At 35.1% G+C, this 24,418-nt stretch overlaps 1 protein-coding gene across 2 annotated transcripts in view; it reads left to right on the forward strand.

Annotated features, from left to right (window-relative positions):
- LOC121408796 (lissencephaly-1 homolog) overlaps positions 1-24,418 on the forward strand; it is a 35,297-nt gene that overhangs the window by 2,422 nt on the left and 8,457 nt on the right. Inside the window, exons 2-9 of one of the 2 annotated variants that reach the window (XM_041600436.1) lie at positions 2,934-3,194; positions 8,754-8,832; positions 13,814-14,095; positions 15,096-15,192; positions 17,794-17,968; positions 21,455-21,551; positions 22,144-22,275; positions 24,358-24,381. In XM_041600436.1, the coding sequence (XP_041456370.1) occupies positions 3,163-3,194; positions 8,754-8,832; positions 13,814-14,095; positions 15,096-15,192; positions 17,794-17,968; positions 21,455-21,551; positions 22,144-22,275; positions 24,358-24,381 (918 nt within the window). In that variant the 5' untranslated portion in view covers positions 2,934-3,162. The remainder of the gene's footprint in view (positions 1-2,933; positions 3,195-8,753; positions 8,833-13,813; positions 14,096-15,095; positions 15,193-17,793; positions 17,969-21,454; positions 21,552-22,143; positions 22,276-24,357; positions 24,382-24,418) is intronic. The other variant, XM_041600437.1, reaches the window with a different exon arrangement.

The following is a 24,418-nucleotide window of genomic DNA, read 5'->3' on the forward strand; positions in this document are numbered from 1 at the left end:
CCGATTTGATGATATTTATACGAAATGAAAGCAACATTTAGCAAGATATGGAGAGACTTAATGGACCTCTTATCACCATTATCTTTCCCCACTGGAAAGTCCGCTAATTGAGCGCTATGAGACTTTTCAGAATACCAAAAGTCTCGTAACTACTCAATTAAGTCTTCGCGCGGTCATAACGCGTAGTTTGCAAGTGCGCGCAACGCAACCCTGCCAAATAAGGAAAGGGGCACTTAAGTGACTTTTCAGAATACCAAAATGCTAATTGAGCGCTAATTGACCGCTAATTGAGCTTTCAGAATACCGCCCCAGGTCAGTATATCAAAAAATTTCAGCTCGCGCTTCGCGCTTGCATTTGTTGCTGAGATGTGTGTCTCAATCTCATGAGTCACATATATATAAAGCAAAATACAATGTGAATAAAACAACCGTAGATAGAAAAGTTGATCAAATTTTTGCCCATAGGGCTTCATCAGGAAATGATGAATTTATTAGTCAACAACACCAAGAAACGCAATGCGCAAAACGCAAAGCGTAAAAAACAACGCGCTAAGAGGTAAGACGCGAAGCGCAACAGTACAAAAGAAAAGAGAGAGAGAAAACAAAGAAAAAAGAAAGGGTAAGGGAAGAAAAAGAAGAAAGCATACATATATGCATATATATATATATGTATGTATGTATAAATATATTTCCTTTGGCGTTTTGCCTTTGGAAATTTGATGATTTTTGCCCCCCCCCCAATCTGAAAAATGGATCGACGCCCCTGGATCTAGACATGATAGAGAGCCTAGACTAGAGAGCAACATTTTAAGCAAACAAGCTTGAGCTTCAAATCAATCTTAAAATAAAGACATGCATTGCGAGAATTTGTTTCAAAGCAATGCGATCATTTTTTCAGCGGGAAGAATCTTGACTGCAGTTACAATGACGTGAGTTTGATTCCCAACTATGGTAAGAAACACAAAATAAAAAAAAATTATAAAGAAACGGGAAGTCTTGACAATCTTTTGTTATTATGGGTCGCTGTCGCAAGAGGAACTCTTTCCGAAATTAGCGCCAGAATAGACCACGAAGCAAGTTTTATGATTTAAGAATTCCAACGTTTTAATGAGACACATGTTGTTGAGTACACTGTCGTGGACTGGTTTCTCGGGATTAATCGCATATAAATGATGTCACAACAAGGGTGCAACTTTTTCGTGTGTTTTAAGACCTCTGCAGACCTTGCGACTGATCTCTGATCTGATTTTGGAAATTTGACCAAAACACATAATGAAAGCATCTTATTTAAGGTTCATATTAACTGTGATAATACTAATATAACAATTTTTAATGTTGCAAGCCTTTACATGTATTTTGGAGCATATGCCGAATTGGTTTCAATTCGTAGCCAATTTATTATAGCCACTTTTTGACTACATGTACATGTAGGTATACATGGTAGCATCTAGGGAAAGTGATTTCTGTTTAATGAAATTGCCTTTCCTTTTCAGAAAATCTTAAAATCCGTTTCAACATGTCTGAAAAATAGAAATTCCGTTTGAGTAGCGATGTCACAGTACTCGCGCTGGTCAGAATTTGTATCCGCCACTGGCACTAACAACACCTTAGAATCCACTCTAATTTGATCTAATATGAATACCTCCTCACCTTTCACATTATTACTATTAGCATTATATTAGGGTTGAATTAAATTTCATTGATAATTTGGGGACTTTTTGGACATGAGTTTGAGCAGTTGACGACTATTACCTATCTGCCATTTTGTATTTGAGGATTACCGCGTTCGTGCTGTTACATGTACATCACCGAACTAGAGGGCAGGAACACGAACGTGTGTTGCTGCCTGCTATGTACATTGGTTATAATCAAATGATGTTTGGTCGCTTATTTCAGCTCGGGCTTGCGCTTGGCCAGCTTGATGTTTGATGTATAATCGAGTGATGGAGTCGAGTGCAGTCACGATGCATGGATTGTCATGATTGTAGCGAAGTGAAATCATGTTTTGCGGCCAGTTTATAGTATTTGTATTTTGTTGAGATTTTGGAGTAATTTCTGTTGCTGTTCTATGCATTTTGAGAAAAGATATGATTTCCGTGATTTTCAATTTGAAAAGCCACTTTCCGTTTCAAAAGGCAATTTTTGTGAATTCCGTCCCCACAATCGCGGAAAATCACTGTCCTTATTAGCATGATCACAGATTTAAATGCACAATGCCCCCCCTCCCCCAAAAAAATATGTCCCTCTGATGTAGGGCTGAAGTAATTCCATGCGCTAGGTTGTAATTTGATGAGCCTGGCTAGATCATGGAGATTTCCTGGTCAGCTGAGGGAATTCCCTGGTCAGATTCTGAATGGTCAAAGGGGTTGATCTATGCTAGGTCACTGGCGTAAATCCTTGCCCCCCCCCCCTGAACAATGGGTGTGACGCAAGGATTTACACCAGTGTGCTAGGCAGTGCAGAACCAGCAGTGGTAGCAGTTCCGTATGTATGTGAACTTGGAATGGGCTGAAAAGCATCATTATAATAGACTGTGTATTCAAAACTGCTGATGTGAGATATAAAAGTAAGGACTTCAGATGAGCTTCCTATTACCATAATGGAGAATAATTTTCAATTTTTTTTAATTAATTCAGCCATATATCAGAGGGACATTTTTGGGATGCGTTGTATGGCCATTCCAGCGATGATTTAGAATTTTTACGCAGTAAGATATTCTGTATGCCTCAATATTGGCATTAAATTTTATCCGGTCGCAGATGAAGCATAAGATGTGCGGTGGCCTCTATAGAGCACATGAATTCATAGGATGGAAAAAAATGTTTTAACAGGAGGGTTTAGGTTACCCATAGGGTATTCATTTTATTTAAAATTATGTATTGTTGTTTTACCTGTAGTGCGAGGCTAAATAATATATTTTTTTTTACCCACAGGTTGAAGAGAGATGAAACAGAGGTAGGGGATGTTGAAGAAGCTATCGTGTGGTTATCGTGGAATAATAGACTGAAATTCTCAAATACTTATTCAAAAGGAGGAGGAAAATAAAAAGAGTGGAGGAATTTCCAATCAAGATCACTCTGATGGTTTTATAGAGGAGGAGTAGGAGGAGGACTTGATTCTCACAGTGAGCTGCTTATAGCAGCCTGCAACCACAGAGTCACCATGGTGCTCTCACAAAGACAGAGAGAAGAGCTGTAAGTATCATGGGGGAACAAGAGATAGATTTTATTTTTGAATGAGGGCCTTTTTTTCCTACTTAAATTCCTTATAAATCACCTTTTGTATTGATATCAATGTTACATGTAAATTGCTGTTTAAGCCTGGGACTATAACCCGGGTCCCACCCAGAAACCTCAGTTACCCAGAAAAATAAATACACGATACCCAAAAATTGCTTTTTACCAGTATACGTTACCCCTTCTGTTTGGACATGAGCGTTACTCTTTATTAGGGACATTGAAATTAGGCAATTGCATAATTCCGAAATGAGACTTGAATATCCCTTTATATGACGAATGTCCCTGATATTTGATCGAATACCAGTACATAAAAGACAGAAACATCAAATTTTGTGCAGCAATCCTTCGCAATTGCAAAGACAATTAGCGTGTCTGCCATTGAGATTTTGAGACGTTATGGTGCCAATAAAGGAACAAATTATGAAATAAAAAGAAAAGGAAATTTTCTCGGCTTTACAAAAATGTGATTCATTTTTGGCCTGTTTAAACTAAAAAAAAAATACTTTCACTGCAATTTTCTTCACTTTTTATTATGAAGATCTGAATGATCTATTCAATGAAGAAAAGTATTGTGGTTTAATATGTTCGATTAGCATTATACCTTAGTATTTCTAGCCAATTAAGGGGTTGTACATTCCATCAGTCATTTTTCATGCGACATGATTTTCGGGTGCCTGCCAGATAATTATCACAGGTACTCTCAGTCCCAGGTCTATTGCTGTTGCTACTTTAGACATGAGAGCGTCTTGTGAAAGGATGTGTGGGATGAAACATCTGACGTGTCCTATTTTATCCGACAGTTATCAATGAAAATGCTTCTCAGCCAACTAAATTCAAAGAAAATTTTCAAATCTGTCGGATGAAAATGTTTATGAAATGCTCCCAGGGGGTCAAGGGCTAAATTGTCTAAATGCTCTGTTTGTGTATGCTGTAATTTGCTGTTAAGTATTTGGATTACAGTAACTTTGTTGAAAGTAGAAAAAAATACGCTACTTATGAAATGAGAGGTATATGACATTTAATCATCACTGGGGTATTGAAACCTTGTACATGTACCTCAAAACAAACAAATTTTAGAGTAGCTCGGAAAAAGCTTGATTTTATTATAGCTGTGACAAACTAGAAAGAGTTCGTTTCAGGAATTAGGAGATTGTTTTCAGACAATATGAGGTAGATTGCTACCGTTTCCATACTTTTTTACTTTTCCTTTTTTTTTTGAGCTTCCCTCAATTTCGAGATACATGGTTTTAACTCTCAACAGCGATATATCTTTTGCTACATGTATGTAGTATATTTGATAGTCAAATATATCAGAAAGATTCAGACAAAGTGGAAGGTCGAATGTCATTTTCAGATTGATCAAGATCTTTCTTATAATTTAAGCTGTTATCTAGACTTGCCAGCTCACTGGCTCAGCATTTTACTTGTTGAAGGGCAAGTTCAAGAAAAATTCCCACTGGCAGATAAATTTAATCTCTACTTCATGAAGTAATCTTTCTTTGGATAACAGAGCTGAAATGTTAAATTCTAAAGTTTCATTAAAAAAAAATGATGGTATACAATAGTGCTGTTGTCGATAGGCCTCATATCGACATTGATGTCGACATACAAAGGATTTTCAATGTTTCCGACATGTCGACATGCACGCACCCACATCGACATGCAAATATAAAATAAAAAGGGGTCTAGCCTAAAGTCACGAGTATAAAGCTTAGCTGAAAAGTTGGAAACTTTTATCCACAGTAAGTGGCGCGATTAAAAGGTTTATTCAGCTATAAAGCGGCACATTAAATGAAAAAAGAATACCTGCGAGCTGCGCGGCAGCAGAAATACGTCAGTGCCTGAGTCGAGTGTGGGCCGGCCTGCCCGATCGAGCTGCCTCGACGATCGTGAGCGTAGCGTAGCCATCCATATGTACCCATCGCTATTCACCGTGCTTGATAATACGTTGCTCCTCAATGCATTACTTTTCACATAAACGTTTTTGTCAAAGTTGTTGCCGCAATTGAGCGCTTAATTCAAATCACGAAGTCACAGAAAACTTCCCTTCCTTCGTTTGGAGATCGTTGCACGGATCGCCGCGGAAGTGATACTGAAATTATCGGTCGATTTTCATTATTTTTTACTGTCAATTTGAGGAGCTTGCGTTTGCAGCACATGTGTACCAGCGTATAATACGCAATGATCACTATTGTAATTGGTGATTCTCAAATTGGCTCCGAGTGTTATTGCGCAATGCTTTCGAGACCGGATCGTGGTACAAAACTTGATTCTCCAGAAAAAGATGTGGATTAAATCGGTGATTTTGAAAGTGAATTCACTCTAGCTTAGTGAAAATATGTTTTCCCGAACTGAGCCTGTATTATATAGATCTAGATCTAGTGTGGGGATATTCTTCGTGTCAAGGTGAATACGTTTGATTGAGAGTGTTATGTTCCACGATCGAATGATTTTTTTTGTTAGGGAGCGTAGGCTAAATTACGGTCCCTTTTTCATGTCGACATTGTCGATGTCGGGATTAATTTTTAAGCGACATGTCGACATGGATTTTTGTTCCCGACAACAGCACTAGTATACAAATACATGTATATGCTTATTTTTTGCACTTAATTTGCATAATTGATACATGTATGGGTTTTGCAAGAATATATTTGCAAATTTCTGCACTGCTACAATTTATATAAATTGTAACTAAATTATATTACCAAATTTATTTTTAGTAATACTAGTTGCAAGAAGCAGACCAGGGCCCCGTCTTAAGAGTTATGATTGATCCAATCAATCGTTACTCTATGGAAATACATCATTGTCGTAATTATTTCTTTTAAAAAATTGCATGATGTCCTTTGTAAACAGATTTTCAAGAAAACAATGAATGTATGATTATACATCACATCTAGAAAATATTTTAGACAAACATGCTTTTTAGATGTTGGCATTGCTGGCTTTCCATAGTTATGATTGGCTAGTTATGATTCATTGGATCAATCGCAACTGTTTGAAAGACGGGCCACTGAAGAGTTGTGATTTATTTTGTGAGTTGTGACCTAAGTTTGACTTACAATTGATTGCTTGTTTCTTGCAACACCACATCAGTGTTACGTATGGGACTGGGACAATTATAAACTAATGAGATTTGATCGTAAGTGGGAAATGAACCTCCAGTCATTTTTATATTTTTTTCAGGGGATGGTAATACATGTATCTACAATGTACATGTAATTGAATAGGCAAATAAGGTCTTGTCAGAGGATGAATATCCTATATTAAAAATTGTTAGGATATTTGAGGAGAGGATATTTCCCAGAATTTAACACTTTTATTGTTGCATCTCTCTGTTTTTTTTATTTATCGATTATGAAATTGTAATCCCCAAAAGTTTCAAAAATGTAATTTACTTTTTAATGATAGTTGGTAATGAAAAAAAAATTATGTTTATAGGGACAGTATTATGTCGTATGGGACATGTAAGTATACAAATGATGAATGTACATGAGTTCAATTTGCAATCTGTCCCGGAGTTGATAAAGATTGATTTGTAGTAAACATTAAAGGAGAATGAAACCATTGGAACAAGATAGCTTGTGTGAAAACAGAAAAATCAAAGAAACAGATCAACAAAAGTTTGAGAAAAATCAGACAAATAATGAAAAAGTTATGAGCATTTGTATATTGCAATCACTAATGCTATGGAGATAGCAAATTGGCAATGTGACAAAGATGTGTGATGTCACATGTGAACAACTCTCCCCATTACTTTAGTATATATTTCACTTGAATTGCCTCTTTTATCACATCTATCCATAGATCATGTGTTCTTTCTACATGAGGGCAAGTAATACATATTTTTCTAGAATACTTCATGGATAGAGAGTTTGTATCATCATAAGAAAAAGAAAAAAGAGACATTTTGAGGGTATTTTATAGTCCACCAAAGGGAAAGTTGTTCATCAGTGAAATCACACATCCTTGTCGCATTGCCAATAGGAGGATCTCCATAACATTAGTGATTGCAATATTCAAATGCTCATAACTTTCTCATTATTTGTCCAATTTTTCTCAAACTTTCTTTCTAAATTCTTATTATTTGATTTCTCTGTTTCTACACAAGCCTATTTGTTTTAAAGTTTTCATTCCCCTTTAATTAGGTAATTGAAAAACTTAAAGATAAAAAAAAGTAGAAATGGAGAAATGTTATAAAAAAAATACAAATGCTAATTAGAAATCATATTTTCATGAATAATTTTCCATTTTGATTTTAGAAAATCATGAAACAAAATTGTGTGCATTGGGGGAAACAAAATGCCCATGCATACATGTACGTAACTGTCTTATGCGTAGCACATCCTCTCACACATTATTAAAAGGCTTACTGTACAAAAAAAAGCGACAACTCTCATGACACCTGCATGTACATAGTACATGTAACTGTACAGGGAGAATAATAAATTTTTCATGAATACCAAACTGCGACATATTTGTAAAAATAGTTTTTTACCTGAATTGATTTTCATGGTCCCATATACATGTATGTAACACACATCTACATGTAAGTTTACAGTATGTTTGATGACTCATACCGGTACATATTGAGCATAATGAATTCCTCAGCAGAGCATACATTGTGCAGATCTACATGTGCATGTACATTCCTGTGCAATATGTAAATGTATAAAGTTATGAACATACATGTACACTGTACGAGTGTTATTCTAATTACAGATTACTATGCATTTTAATAATAACTGATACTTGTGTATAAAATATTTTTCTAGCTTGATTATCTATGATAAAATACATGTAAGCACTAGATCCATATCATTACAAGTCACATTGTTTTTGTAGATTTTAGTCAATTTTTTCAAGATGATAGATTTGTAAATTCATGAAAATTGTTTGATGTACATGTATGTTAATTATTCAATTGTTTAGAAGTGTACGTGTATTTTTAATGGTTTATTTTTACAATTATTTCTTTCTCAGTGATGTCAAATCATTGTCATACATATATTTACTGTATGAAGCAGGAAAATTACAAATGAATCAATTTGAATCAATTTGAATCATTAAAAACCTGTTAAATTTTATTAAGGGGAAGTTATCCCTAAATACATAGCTTTCCTAGCGAACTTGATGCCCTTTTTTCATTTTTTTGATGTTTTTGACACCCTTACAATGTTACGTACGTAACGTGCCCGAAAAAGACATCCTTTTACATGTATTTTTGGTCGCGCATGGTACATGTACATGTATCCACTCTTCAATGTAAGTACCCCCCCCTGAGGACTAAAAATTATTTTTTCATTTGTACAGTAATAAGTACCTGTAGTCATACAATTTATTTCCCTTGTTGTCATTTGAAGAAATTAAATTATGAATAGACTGTACAGTGACATACATGAAAGTCCAGTGCATGTATTGTTGTGGTGCTGACTACAAACGTGTATACCAAATGCATTCTTTCTATTTTCTGTTTTACTATGCTCACCTCTCTATATCTTTCTCTCCATATAGAAACAAAGCTATTGCAGACTATCTCCGTTCAAATGGCTATGAAAAAGCCCTTATGGAATTCCAGAAAGAGGCTGATATGGTGAGTTTCAAACTACTTTTTTTTCCTTCAGGTATCATATGCATTTGTTTTAACATGAAATTTTATTAAGGAGGTACAGTATATGAGATTTCTGTCAATTTTTCTGCCATCAACATATAAATTTTCAGGTGCTGTTTAAAAATTGAATAAGGAAAGTCTAAGAACCCCACTTTCTCCTTTTTAGATTTTTTGACTTTTTTTCTGAACAATTCTGTAATAAGTACAATAGCAACCCATGTGTGTAAATGTATGTCTAGAGTGATTGAGCATGCATACTATACTTTGAGGTTCTCTTTATACGAGCCTTCCCTGCCATATGGACAAATGCTTTAGGGAGGAAAATGCAGGAGTTTGTGCATTTCAAATTGTAACCTAATGCCCAATGGGTTTACCTGTTGGCACATCAAGTCCCGAATCCAGGATTGGGCATATCAAGCGAATAATCATGATATTGTATGAATTCAACTTTGTTCTCTCATCACCGCTTTGTCTAGAATATGATCATTGGGGACAACGTGACCACATTTTGTGGTTTGGCCAAATAAATTTTGATAGATGAGTAAAAAAAATATCTACTCATGTTTTGCCCATTTGTATTACATTTATATATTTCCTTCAATGCTTTAAACAAATGATGAAAGAAGAATGGTCTTTAAAATCCTTTTGGAAGTTGACAATGGGATGGAGGAAGTTGACAGTGGGATGAAAATTACTGTTTTTTCTCACCTGTATAGCAGAGTAAGACTACATGTATACGTGTACATATAGGCACCACTTTTTATGGCAGAGGCGGTATCGTCAACATCAAATCTTATTAAACCAAAGGTTAAGTTTTTGAAATGTCATCATAACTTTGAGAGTATACGGGCCTAGTTTATGAAACTTGGATATAATAATGGTTATAAAGTATAACTAAACATTCTGCAAGAGTTTGAATCCACATGACCAAGGTCAAATGTCATTTAGGGTCAATGAACTTAGACTATGTTAGGGGAATCAACATGAAATCTTATTAAACCGAAGGTTAAGTTTTGGAAATATAAGTATATGGACCTAGTTCATAAAATTTGAACATAAGGGTAATCAAGTATTAGGTATTTCAGAACAGCCTGCTAGAGTTTCAGATGCAAATAATTGAAGGATAAAATGCTATTACAGTGTGAATGGGGTAAAATAACAACAAAGATAGGAAAGAAAGAAGGAATATAGTTTAGCATACAAAAATAAAAGTGAAATCGGTTTATACATGTAATGTGATACATGTAGGATTTATCAAGAGAGTCATAAAAATCTGATGAATAAAAAAACCTTTGCATTCCTTAAAAGCTTATCTTATTTTTTTGTAAATCTCCCAAATGCATTGTCGCTTTTCCAATTCATTACTAGATGAATGGGCCCTAAAACAGTTATAATGTGAAGGTTATACCAACAAATGTGTTTAGTGGATAAATTATTTTTTTGCATCAAAATCTGTTTTAATTGGTTGCCTGATCAAAATAAAATGCATGTTTTTCTTGAACCCATTTTCAAGCTTGGAATGAGCTGAGAATTTCAGGATATAACCTAATTTGTTGTTTTCTAAAATCCGATTATTACAAAATTTGTAAGTTGAGTGCTCACTGCTCAAAGCGCTATTTTCAAACAAAAAATAAAATATTCGCCAAGAGAGGGTGCTAGATGCAAAATTACTAAGGGCTGAAAATGCCAATGATTTTTAATGACTGAAAAAACATTGATTGACCACTTACTTTTGTAATACTGTTACCGTAGACAATACTCCGGTATAATTCAAATTACTGACCATTAACAAAATCTTTCAAAACAGACTTTAAACAACTGCGGTTGGTAAATTCAATATCTGTAAAACAATTCAATATTCTTGGAAGAACAAGGTTAAGAGGGTGATTTATTAATTTGCCTATAAAATGTCAGTGACAGAAATGAGAGGAAAATAAAAACAATTTTCTAGAAAAGGCTTAGTGCTATATGATTTTTCTTTTTTTAAAGCGTACCATATGCAGGATTTTAAAGCATAATTTGACAGGATGAGATAATAAGAAAGAATGAGATTAGACACAACAAAGTTGGAAAAATACTGAAGGAGTTCAAGATGGGAATCATAGAATAACCAGATAAAATAGACTTAGCAGAAAGCAGCAAGGGAATACAGAAACATGAACTCTAAAAAGCATGTGTGTATCCTGTATTATGAAGAGTACATGAAGTCACACAATTTGATGTGCATTGGGGGCTAAGCGGCATCCATCTGCATCCTTCATAAGGGCCTCCCTTATGTCTGGAGTGAGAGAGTTGTGTGTGAGAGTGTGTGTGCATCATACATGTACATGGAATACTCCCTGTGTATGAGATAGTGTGTAGGTAGGTGATGCAGATGATGACGTGGAAGCAGCGGTCTGATGTGATGGGTAAATAACCTTGCTCTCTTCATAAGATGTGGAGTGGTTTTTGCTTGGTGGTGTCCGCCCCCCTCAATCGCTTCTCCCATGTTGCTCATCGCCTGTGTATTTAATGCATCCTTTGCCTTTCATCACTACATTAATTGGAAGATTTGTTCTTCAAAAGTCTCAAGAGATGCTTTTAATTTCTCGCTCGAAATGTACATAAAATGGAAAGAATACATGGCATTGCATTATTTGCTGAGATAGAGGTTGGATGTAATTTGGGGAAAATATGACTCGTTTACTCCTTGATACATACATTGTACAAAATATACTATTGAATGTAAGTTATTCTTAATGTCTATATCCTCTTCACACTTTATTTCTCTCTTTTTATTTCATTTCTCTCCTTTCATTCTGTTTCTCTTGCTTTTTCTATTTATTTCATTATCAAATTATATGTTCACACAATACAAAAAATAAATCTAAGTATGATTTGATATATAAACAATAAGAGAAAATAATGAAAAATCTTTGTGTATCATAAAATTTAATAGTTGATAGATACATGTACAGATCATAATTGAAGTAGGCCTACTCTGATCTTTTTTTATCTACTTAAATCATTTCATTTAATTCTTCCTGAGTAAGTAATTCAGTATTGTAGGCTGGTATATGTATACCAATTATCCATTAATCCTACATATAGGCCTACATGTACATGTACGTACCTGCTTGCTTTGAGGAGAAACCACTTTCTGTTTCATTCTTGGTCACAAAATGTATGCATTTTATGCTCAATGTGATAAATGTGAAGGTTAAGCTCTTCATGCATGTAGCCATCAGGTCTTATTGCATTCAAACACAATATTCATGTACATGTATGTTGCTTGAGCTGATCTTCCAAAGTTGAATGATTAAAGTCAAAGCATTTTCTTTATATTTCAGACCAGGGCCCTGTTCCATAAAAGTTACACTGTACCATTATGGTAACTTCCTTGGAATCCTTGATTTTGATTGGCTGTTGATCACCGTTTCCATGGTAGTTACCACTGGATGGCAAAGTTACTGTAATAATGACTGTTAAATGCAACGGGGCCAAGAATATGCAACATGTGTTATTTACATTAATTATCAAATTTTGCTATTAAAGGACAAGTCCACCCCAACAAAAAGTTGATTCAAATAAAATAGAAAAATTCATCAAGCATACATGTAACGCTGAAAATTTCATTAAAATCGGATGTAAAATAAGAAAGTTATGACATACACTGTATATAAAGTTTTGCTTAATATCACAAAACAGTTAATACAGAGTATGCACATCCTGTACCGACTGCACAGAAACGTTGTTAGCGCTAACAATGCGCTAACAGAGGCCCTGTTACAACCGCTTATTGTGGCAGCGATGCTGCAATGCATAACTTACACATTCATATAAATGTTTTGACTTCACAATTCGAAAGATGTGACTGGGCTTACTGTTAGCGCTCTGTTAGGCTAACAACGTTTCTATGCGGCCGGCACTGGTTGGTACATGCAAATGAGGAGACTGATGATGTCATCCACTCACTAATTCTTTTCATTTTATTGTATGAAATGTGAAATTTTCTAATTTTCTCCTCATTGTCAAGTGAAACAAAGATTAATTCCTCCCTGAACAAGGCCTGCTGAACATGTGGAATTAGCATTGTTTTTAAAAATACTACATGTATATGGTTCAGTCAAGTTGACCAGTCCTAATTGTCAAATCTGTGAAAAATGAAATGTTGTATAATTCAAACAATAAAAAACAAAAAAAAGAAATAGTGAGTGAGGGACATCATCAATTGTCTAATATGCATGTCACTGAGTCATTTAACTGTTTTGTGAAAAGTGAAACTTTATTTGTCACTTTCTCATTTTACTTCTGATTTTGATGGAATTTTCAGCATTATGCTAGTTTGATTTTGCTCTATTTATCAATATCAACATTTTTCTTGGGGTGGACTTGACCATTAGGAAAGTCATGCATATTTCTGTGGTCCCAATAGGCAGATTCAACTGTTACAGTATTTCAAAATTCAAATTTGTTAATTTTCCAAAATATCACAAAGTAATTAAAGCAGGATTTAAACATATGACCTTTTAAAATGCTTTCATGTAAGAATATAATATTACACACTGCATGTATGCACTTGTGTACATTATAGGCAGGAAGTTGTTTATCTAAGTTTATACATACGTGTACATGTACTTGTCCGTTTATGTGTAAGTGGTTATTTTAATACATGTACTGTAGGTAGCAGGTCATAAAACCAACATTAATGGGTACTGTACATGTATCTACATGTGTACGTCATCTTATTTGTAATACCAAGTAGCACTTAGCAAAAAATCATTCCCAATTCATGCAATTGATAGCTGAGAAAATGAAACTTTTTTTCTGTCATCACATACATGTACTTTATCAAGTCTAAATTTGATATTTCTTCATAATTATTTTAAAAGTATTTGTTGTATAAATGCTTATTTCAAAATTAACAATATTGCTTTGATATCTTGATATTTGATGTCATTTTCTACATGTATCTATCACACAGTCTGACGAATTGGAACGAAAATACAATGGTCTCTTGGAGAAGAAATGGACTTCGGTTATCAGATTACAAAAGAAAGTTATGGACTTAGAAATGAAGCTTAATGAGGCAGAAAGAGAATTTAGTTCAGGCGGTCCAAACAGGGAGAAGCGGTCACCAACAGAATGGATACCTAGACCCCCAGAGAAGTACGCACTAACCGGTCATCGTAGCCCTATTACTAGAGTCATCTTTCATCCCGTCTATAACGTCATGGTGTCATCGTCAGAAGACGCCACTATCAAAGTAAGCTGCTTGTCTATTTAGCCAGGGCCCTGTTGTATCTTACTATTCCAATGGTAACTCTCATGTAATCTTTGATTTTTATTGGCATTGTTGTCATGTGTAGGATGGCAAAGTTACTGGGAAAAGGCATTATCCTTAACCCACCAAACGAAATCTTCAGTTTCAAATATGATAACAAATAGTAATCATGTGATTGCATAGCTCATCTTTCACAAAGAAAGTCTTGTTTAGGATGAATTTATGTTTAAACAGTTTAATAAACATAGGGAGATTTGGATGGTGGTACCATACATATTCCATGTGTCATAAAATGCAACTTAGTTAAAAGTATGAGCATCTCCACATTTACATGTATATTATGGTATGTGATGTGGATTCTGCAAAATGCAATTTTTATGGCTTTACCTGTGCATTTATTATATCATCTGATTAGAGACAGTGGGGTTTCCCAGAACTGATGTTCACAACGGCTTATTCAGAACGACTCAAAGTTTGAGAATGCCAGGTATTCTCTGATTGGGAAATTTACTCTGATCTACCCTGATCAGAAAATATCAGGTTTGCTTCCAGTGTGAAAGCATATTACTTTCTCAACCCAGCAAGTAGTTGGGCATAGGCAACATAATCTACTAGGCTAGTGATTTTGAATTGTGGGCCTTTCCTGCTAATTACACCATACTGTGCATTCTGGTAACCCCAAAAGGATCTGCTTTGGGTCGAGTATTAATACAAAAATGATTATCGGATCTTTTGGGGCCTGATCAAGTTGTCGTAAATTACAGGTATTCTGGTGATCAAGTTAGTCTGAATGTGCGTTTTGAGTCTTGCATGTACATATTAATAGTTGACAGTGTTGTCACTTTAAACCAATATTGAATTAATAAAAAAACAGAATTTTGAAGAGTTCTGTATTTAAGTTTTCCTGTATGAAATGTGAGAGAAATAGGGGAAGGGGCATTTGGCATGGTCATGATGATTTCTTCCATTGTGTTCTGTACAGGTCTGGGATTATGAGTCAGGAGATTTTGAACGTACACTAAAAGGTCACACAGACTCAGTTCAAGATATATGTTTCGATCACGCAGGCAAGATGCTAGGTAAGTAACCCATAACTGAGGTGATGTGAAATTAGAACATGTTAGAACCTACATGTAGATCTAGAATTGAGTGACGGATGCTTTTGGATGACCAAACCATCATCTGCACATGCGTGAATTCAAGTTCCGTAGGTCGTCCATTTTCTATGACTGTTTTGGGGTTGAATCATTGTTTTGCTAGAAACAACATGACATGATCTAATTCCTCATGCGATGCTTTCAGTATGTTCTCATCCTAAAAATCAAAACAATTTGCTTGCAGAATAGAAACACTTGTTATGCCCGACAGCATACCTTTTAATCATCATAGAAACTCCTGTCATTCAAATCGAATTATACAGCCTTTCTGATAAACAGAATGTTTGATAGAAAGTCTTTGACTGTTCCAAGTAATATGATGATTTCTATTGAAATCTAATACAGGTAACTCTGCCTAATTCGACCTTCTATGAATTGAATAATTGCCTCAGTTAAAACAATTTTTTGGGACCAGATTAATAAAAACATGTGTAATACACCACTTCTAAGTCAAATTTTGCCCGAGTTGAACAGATATTTCTGGTCCCAAGAGATTTGACGTGGGCAGAGTTACCTGTATTACTTGTGTCCCATTGACCTGGCATTGTTTCATGCCCAACTTTTCTTTTCCATTTGTTTTTCTTCCCTCTGTAAGTTTTAGTTCAAAAGCTTCCTCCTCCTACATAATGTACATTGAGAACTGAAACAGTAGTCATATCATTCACAAGGTACATTCTTGTGAAAGCTCTGTTATTCATTTACATGTACAATAGGAAGATTATAGGAGGGTTATCTATCTGCTCTGCTCTCACTTCCATTGTTCAATACTGGAAAACTAATGTGAACTTGTCCTTGGCCTAAATAACATTCTGACACAATTCCAAAACTGAATATTCATTGCGATTGTATGATAAAGTAAAGGTCTGTTCACATTTTTAACTAGCAAAGATACATTGGAGTGTCAGAATAATGTTTGTTCCTTATCACATGAGAATTTGGCTTAAGTCATAGATGCAGGGTGTTCAATTTTGCAGTACCTAGCACCCCTCCCCTCCCATTTTTAAACTTGAAATTGTAAAATATACATTTTCAAGCTGTATTATCAGAATGCTTGTATTTACTATCATTTAGAGATTGCCAGTCTGGCCTATTTATTTGTTGAATACATGAAGCTCAATTGATGCATTGAGTCGATATCTCATTTGATACTTGTATTTTCTTTTGCGCACTTTATTTTTATCCTGCTTTCAAATAAATGGAAATGCTGTATGCATTATTGATAACTAGGTGTGCACTTGTCTAATTGTTAAAAAAAAGTAATAATGATATAATATTTGCATCCAATTAAGCCGGCTGTCACACATTGACTGCATTGTGTGATGGTGGTATAGTGGTGCATAGAGCAATCTTTCAGACTTTTTCCTCTTGTGCCCTAGCTTCTCCAATAGTAGAGGTGCAATGATATGTCAGATACAGAAACATATTGCTAGGATATATCAGATACAGAATTATGAGAGGATACCTGTTTACTTGTATAGTAAAGATGCAATATTTTACCCTGGCTCTTCTAAAGTATTAAAATATTTCCTGTTCAAACGCATTCATCGTATCAATGAAGGGGAAGTTTACCCTTTAAAAAAAGCAAATTTTGAAAAAAAACATTGAAAATATTGGTGAAGGTTGAGGAAAATCCATGAAAGAATTTTTTTTTAAATTATAATTTGAGTTCTTTGATTTGTGAGGTCATATGCGAGCAGCTTTCTCACAAATCGTATGTGGTAAAAAATCAATGAAATGTCATTTATCTCAGAAAATTGAAAATGGTTTTTATTGTACCTTCAATATTGTCAAAAGACAAATCATTTCACACTACATGTAGCTCCCAGAAAAAGTCTAATTTGGAAATTATGCATTTTATATATGGGGCAACTGCTCGTATATGATGTCAAATCAAATATTTTAAATTTCTAAAACTTTCTTAATCTTTGATGGATTTTCCTCAGAACTTCACCAATATTTTCAATTTTTTTCTGCTCTTTTTACCTTAAACTTTTCATCAGGTTGAACTTCCCCTTTAATTACCTGGATGAAGGGAAGCAAATGAAGATTGTCTTGTAAAAGTCTTAAGAGTGTGCTTTGTCTTAGTGTATGTACATGGTCACTAGCATTCTTTTCCCAAACTATGCAGTGATTGGGTCATTTTAAGGCTCATACTGGTGACAAACTTGTATTAATACGGTATGTCATTTATTGTCATTTTCATATTTGAATTGATGTAGCTGTATTTTGGCGAGGACTTTTTGTTTAATGCTACATGTATACACATTGAAGGAATTGTATTTTTAGAATGATGGCTTTCATTTTTCTTCCCCATATCAAAAAGCTAAGTGGAATGTACAGTACATGTATAATGGAAGGGTAAATGTAGATTGTAAATCATTGTATATTACTTTGTATTTTGAGTGCATCTTTGTCAATTTCAGTTCGCAATACAAAGGTTATGTATATGATTTTAACAATGAATAGCTAAATGAGAATGATATATAGTTGAATGAAAAGTTAATTTGTTCTGTTTCAATCTAGCTTCCTGCTCGGCTGATATGACGATCAAGTTGTGGGATTTCTCCACCTTTGAATGTATGAAGACCCTCCGTGGCCATGACCATAACGTCTCCTCGGTTAGTTTCCTTGCAACAGGAGATCACCTAGTCTCATCCTCTAGGGATAAAACCATCAAACAGTGGGAGGTATCCACTGGGTAAGTTATGAGTAAAGAGAGTATGAATACATGATTGATCAGGGTAGGAAATCAGTTGTATTTTTTAGGGGCTATCTTTTTTTTCCACATTGGGGGTGATTGCCAAATTTTGGGGGCTATTTCTTTCATGTTATGGCTACATATCAGTGGTAACAAGCAATTATGCAGTAAAAGCAAATATAGTTCTGCCATAGTTAGAATAATGATTTTCTAAGAATATCTTGAATATATTTTGTGACAGATCTTGGGGCAATTCTCGAAAGAATGGTCGCCCCAAAGCATGCTTTTTGGGGAATTTTATTGGCGATTTGGGCTGTCATGAGGGCAAAATTGCCTGTCGCCCTCATGTATTTCCTATTCTGTGATGGATGGATGGTGGTGGTGATGGTGGTGGTGGTGGTGGTGATGTTTGGATGATGATTGCATCAAGTTTGATTATAACATTGACAACTATGATGTTGATGGCAGTGATAATGATGAGGGAGAATGGCGTTGATATTTATTATGACGATGATGATATATTATATGATATGAATGGTTATGTTTATAGATGATGATATTTGGAGCAATATAAAAATGATTCTTAATAATGAGAAGACAGAAGGTTAACTATCTCTTACAAATCCACTATGAAAATATGCCTTCAATTCAAAGAAATTATTTCTCTTTCCTGATTGACAATAGATGCTCTGCACTATGAGTGCCATTAAAACCATTACTATTCGAGAGTTTGGGAAAAAATTGCCAGTGAACTTTGTTCAAATGCTTCTCCTCTAGTTTTCAAGTTCTTGCCTGAAGTGTGTGAGTTGTTTTGAATTATAAGAATTATACAAGTATACTTGATGAACAATTGAAAACGTGTGTCTCCTTAAAACATTGGCATTGAACTGGCTATGACCTAGGATGCATTCAGAACAAGCATGGTTTATTTTTTCAAGTTTCATTTCATTTCCACTTTCATAGAAAATACAGATATTGTTAAGTAAAACAGTGAAAAAAAAACATAAATTAGTCTTGGAGAAAAGATATGCAAGATGCAATTTTTTATAGTGTCAGGTGTACTGGTCCTGTAACACAAAGGTTAGCAATTAATATGCTTGATTTTTACGATTGATAGTACATTGTAGCCAATAGAATCAATCGCAGAAAAATGTTCTACGATCATTGCTAAGCTTTGTGACATACAGGCCCCTGGTGTATCTTGCATAGCCAAGTACTTTGTCAGTTTTCTCCCAGTGCTCACGAGACTAGCCACATGTTAAGTCTTGATGTTGAAATGTGCAATACTCACTGTTGTATTGCATTGCCATGGTAACAATAAATCAGGGAATCTCTTGCTTTATAGTGAGCTGTCTCCTCATTTTTTTGCCTAATGAAACTAGGTGCACACATAGATTTTAGAGGGAAGACATGCAAAAACATTTCTATATGTCTTTTTTTTATCTGTATAGTTTGTTTTCTTCAGTATGGTTGGTATTAACTTGATGTCCTGCAATTACATGTAATATAATATTCCACCAATGTCTGTGATTGATAAAGAATTTTCTTTACCATTTTGTAAGCATGAGGAATTAACGCTGAAATTAGGAAAATAAGCATGACATTCGAGCTATTTGTCTGTCTTTTTCGGTCAATAATAATACATTATCCCACAGGTGCTTATCTGTGTTGGTGATTTTTGTCAATCAAATCATTTTTCAGCTTAGATTTCATGATTTCACAAAGTTCAGTTTATGTAACTGTATGAGATCCAGTAATATACATGTAGTGACAATTGACCTTGGTTTTACATACTTATGAAATCAGTGTTTACTGCAACCACTTTCATTTATCTTGAAACCATGACCTAGTGACTTCAGAATATCATGGGCCAAGGACTCGGTCATGGGGGAGGGATCTCCTGCTATTCTACTTGAGTGCACCTATTTAGACATTAAAAAAAAACAGCTTTCAAACCAAATTGGTTTGTACGTCCCTCTCTATTTTGTTTTATTTAACTTGAACATTCTTTAAGCAGCCACAAAATTTTACTGTTTATATTTACTCAAGCGAAATGATTTTTTCCCATGGTTTAATGCTACACATCCTTTTCATATCCATTCCTATTTACAACAGACAGGTTCTTAGACAATTCTGAAATATGATCATGAAGTTAGGTTTAATGTGTACACTCGTTATACTTCCTGTCTGTGAGATTAGAAATGACTTGAAAACCATGTCTGCTCAATCTGCTGCTTGAGGTGTAGCATTAATATACTAGTGCAATGAATTGCTAATGAGGAAATGAATGATGGATTCTTGCCAAATTATTGTCTGCAGGAAAGTAGCTTTCAATATTCTTATATTTATTCATCCTTTTGAATTAGTTTATATGAGAAAAATATCCCTGTATAGTGGATTAGTTAGATTTTGTAAAGTTGAATAATTTGTCTTATCTTTCAATGGACAAAGTTTAGGGTTTTAATTGTTTATCCCCTCCACACCATTTCACACCATTTTTCAAGTAATTCTTATCTTTTAAATGTTCATTATTACTCACAGTGATGATAAAATGATAAGAGAAACATTTCCATGCACGATAATGATAATGGTACTAGTAACATTTATATAGCATCGAATGCACCATCAATCTTAGTATGGCTATTCGTAGGCCCAGAGGGAATGGATAAATTACCAAAATGAATAAATTATTTATAATGTGTGCGTTTGTCCACGGGTGTGGGTACATGTAATCAAGCATCTCTTTTAATAACATTTGTTTATTTGACAAAAAAGGTGTGACCAAGGATTTAACCCTAAAAAGACTGGGGGATAATTCAGCCATCAATCGCTATGAAAATGGCAGTGTGGGGGTAGCAAATTTGGTATCAAAAGTTGTACAATACTTGGAAATAAAAAGTCAGCAAGAAGCACAGTCAAAACATTCGCGCAGGAGATTTATCGTACAAAAAATGTTTAGGGGGAGCCCCTAGTCTACAAATGTAGACCCACATCTGCAATGTGTGTACCTCAGCTGATTCAACGAGTCTACATAGCAGACTAGGTCTACTGAGACTGCAAATGGCTCGCTTCGCTCGCCCTTTCAGGCTGGTTTGCTTTGCAAACCAGTAGCAGATCCCACCTCATGAGCCATTCAGACTCTGCATAGCAGACTAGGGAGCCCCCCAGGTCTTATTAGGGTTTAAACTTTTTTATAATGTTTGAAGTAAAAGCCTTTTGAATTGTCACTCTTACCTTTTATAGCCAAATATGAAATCGTACCTTATCTGATTTCTGCATCTATGGGCAATGCTTTTTACTCTATGAATTTCAGGGATGCCAGTTTTCAGGCAAAAGCCTGAATTCAGGCTCTGGGAATTTATTTTCAGGCCATAGTTTTAGCATTTTTGTGTACAAAATATTGTATTCTAGGTGATTTTCAGGCCCTCTGATCAATTCCAACTGGCATCCCTAGAATTCAACATGTTGCATGTTTTGTCTTTCTAGATACTGTGTGAAGACATTCACTGGACATAGAGAGTGGGTTCGTATGGTTAGGCCAAGTCCAGATGGATCTCTACTGGCTTCTGCTTCTAATGATCAGGTAAAGCTGTTGATATCTTCTCATGCAAGATAAAGTGACCACATTTTGGGTATGGCCCAGCAACGTTGATGCTATTAAGCCCTGAAAGAATCTCCCATTCAATGTTTTAGAAAATAAATGTAATCCTTGTATTGGCTACATTATCGAAAATAATCACCTTTTTCCAAAAAAAAATAAAAGTTCTTTATTGCTTCTCCATGTGTACTTATCATGAAGATTGACATATATCAAAATTCAAGAATTCATGAAATCAAAGGGTAATTCATGTGTGGGTGTAGGTGTTAGTGTTTGTGTTTTGAGTATGAATCAGGCTGCCTAACCTTACTCCAACATTGAATGATAAATTTAAAAATGACAACATTCATTCCACATATTTTTTAAAAATAGTAATCCCAGCACCAGCCTCATTTAAATTTTAGTGCTGTTGCTGGTGTAAAAATGACCAAACACCAACATCGGCTGTCAACACCAAACTTAATATCACTGTCTAATCCACATGATTGCCTATTTCATGTCGTATCCCATGCCCAGGTGATGTTTGATACATATTGATATGATTATGATCATTCTTTTTTTTTTCTTTCTATTGCAGACCCTACGTGTTTGGGTGGTAGCTACCAAGGAATGTAAACTAGAACTGAGGGAGCATGACCATGTGGTGGAGTGTGTAGCTTGGGCTCCGGAATCGGCATACCCCACCCTGAATGAACTTAAAGGAGTAGAGGTGTGTATGACTCTTGACACATAGAGTGGGGTGAGGGATAGGGTAGGGAAAGGGAGGGGTCTGAGGAAAGGTTAACTACAGCTGAGTGATCATGACCATATAGGCCCAAATTCACAAAGGTGGTTTTGAAAACCCACGGTTGAAACCATGGTTTATGCAGATTTCCTGTATAAATTATGCTTGATTTAGCGCGTATTGGGCGCGTGTATAAAGCATTCCAATGCTGATGTGCGCTTTTGTCACAGTGCGCCAAATTGACGCCTGTTACCATGGTTAGATAACGCTATTTTGTTCATGAGTCCACTATTCAAACAGTGGACTCATGAATAAAATAGCGTTGATAACCACGGCAACAGGCGTCAATTTGGTGCACTGTGACAAAAGCGCGCATCGGAATTGGCCATTTTTTATACAAAACGCGCTTAATTAAGCATAATTTATATTGGAAATCTGCATAAACCATGGGTATTCAAAACCACCTTTGTGAAATTGGGCCATAGAGTGTGTAGCCTGTGCACCAAAATCAGCATACACCACCCTGATTGTAGTTTCCAAAGTTACAGGTATATGACTCTTTTGACATTTCTGGAGGGGAGGGGAGGATGGGGCGGAACAATATGGGAGGGGAGAGGGTCTTGGGAATGTAAGCTAAAGCTGACAGAATATGACCAGAAAACGCAATAGGACATAGTAAAAATGCAAAAGGTAAGAATTGGAAGAGACTTCCCCATAGTCCTATGTGCTGTTACGTGACAGTTACTTTTACTGACAAATAGCTGCTCAATGAAGGGGAATGAAACCTTTGGAACAAATAGGCTTGTGTAGAAACAGAAAAATCAAAGAATAAGAATAAAGAAAGTTTGAGAAAAATCGGACAAATAATGAGAAAGTTATGAGCATTTGAATATTGCAATCACTAATGCTATGGAGATCCTCCCATTGGCAATGCGACAAGGATGTGTGATGTCACTGATGAACAACTTTCCCTTTGGTGGACTATAAAATACCCTCAAAATGTCTCTTTTTGCTTTTTCTTATGATGATACAAACTCTCTATCCATGATGTATTCTTAAAAAATATGTATTACATGCCCTCATGTAGAAAGAACACATGATCTATGGATAGATGTGATAAAAGAGGCAATTCAAGTGAAATATATACTAAAGTAATGGGGAGAGTTGTTCACAAGTGACATCACACATCTTTGTCCCATTGCCAATTTGCTATCTCCATAGCATTAGTGATCGCAATATTCAAATGCTCATAACTTTCTCATTATTTGTCCGATTTTTCTCAAACTTTTGTTGATCTGTTTCTTTGATTTTTCTGTTTTCACACAAGCTATCTTGTTCCAATGGTTTCATTCTCCTTTAAGAATTCCAGGGAAATCCTTTGTTTTGATTAGCTGAGAAGCATTGATTGCTATGGTAACAATGAATGAAAACTTGTTGGATAAATGCTGAAAATCTATTCAAAAAATAGTAGAGTATTGAATAATGGAAAGTTCTATTTTTTGGGAAAACTCCATGTAATATAAATCCAATTGATTCTAACTGTTAAATTGTTCATATAGACTGAAAACCAAATGGTCATAGAATCATGGATTAAATAATATCTATAATAATTGAATACACAGTTAATATATGTTTCAGTTTCTGAGGAAATGGTATTTTATATCACATGAAATATGGGCTAGCAGCTTGCGTGTGACATAACAAAATTGAAACTTGTAATCTTGCTATCTGTTGATGGATTTTTTTGCCAAAACTATATGTTGCTTTATTTTACTGAAACCAACTAGATACCAGGGTGTCCTTTCTCTTCAAATTGCTGGTCCATGTATATCTCATCAGAGCAATAAGCTAATGGATTTTGTAAATAACTTATTGCTTACCATCACATTTTTCCAAGAAAAAAGCTGTCTAACCATTACCAGAAGTAATAAAGTTAGTAATAAAAGCATTTTATTTCTACAATGCTTTTAATCTCTAGTATTAAGATCATTTTTTCCAATTTAAAGCCAAGATCATATTAATTCAAGAAACATAATTTGTTCTTTCCTCCTTATCTGGTGATGACAGCTGAACAACTATGATGGTCTTGAGGTAGATAATGGTTCAGGGGACTGTTTCTTGGAGTGTC

This window comes from Lytechinus variegatus, chromosome 2, assembly GCF_018143015.1.
Source record: "Lytechinus variegatus isolate NC3 chromosome 2, Lvar_3.0, whole genome shotgun sequence".
Taxonomy (NCBI): Eukaryota; Metazoa; Echinodermata; class Echinoidea; order Temnopleuroida; family Toxopneustidae; genus Lytechinus; species Lytechinus variegatus.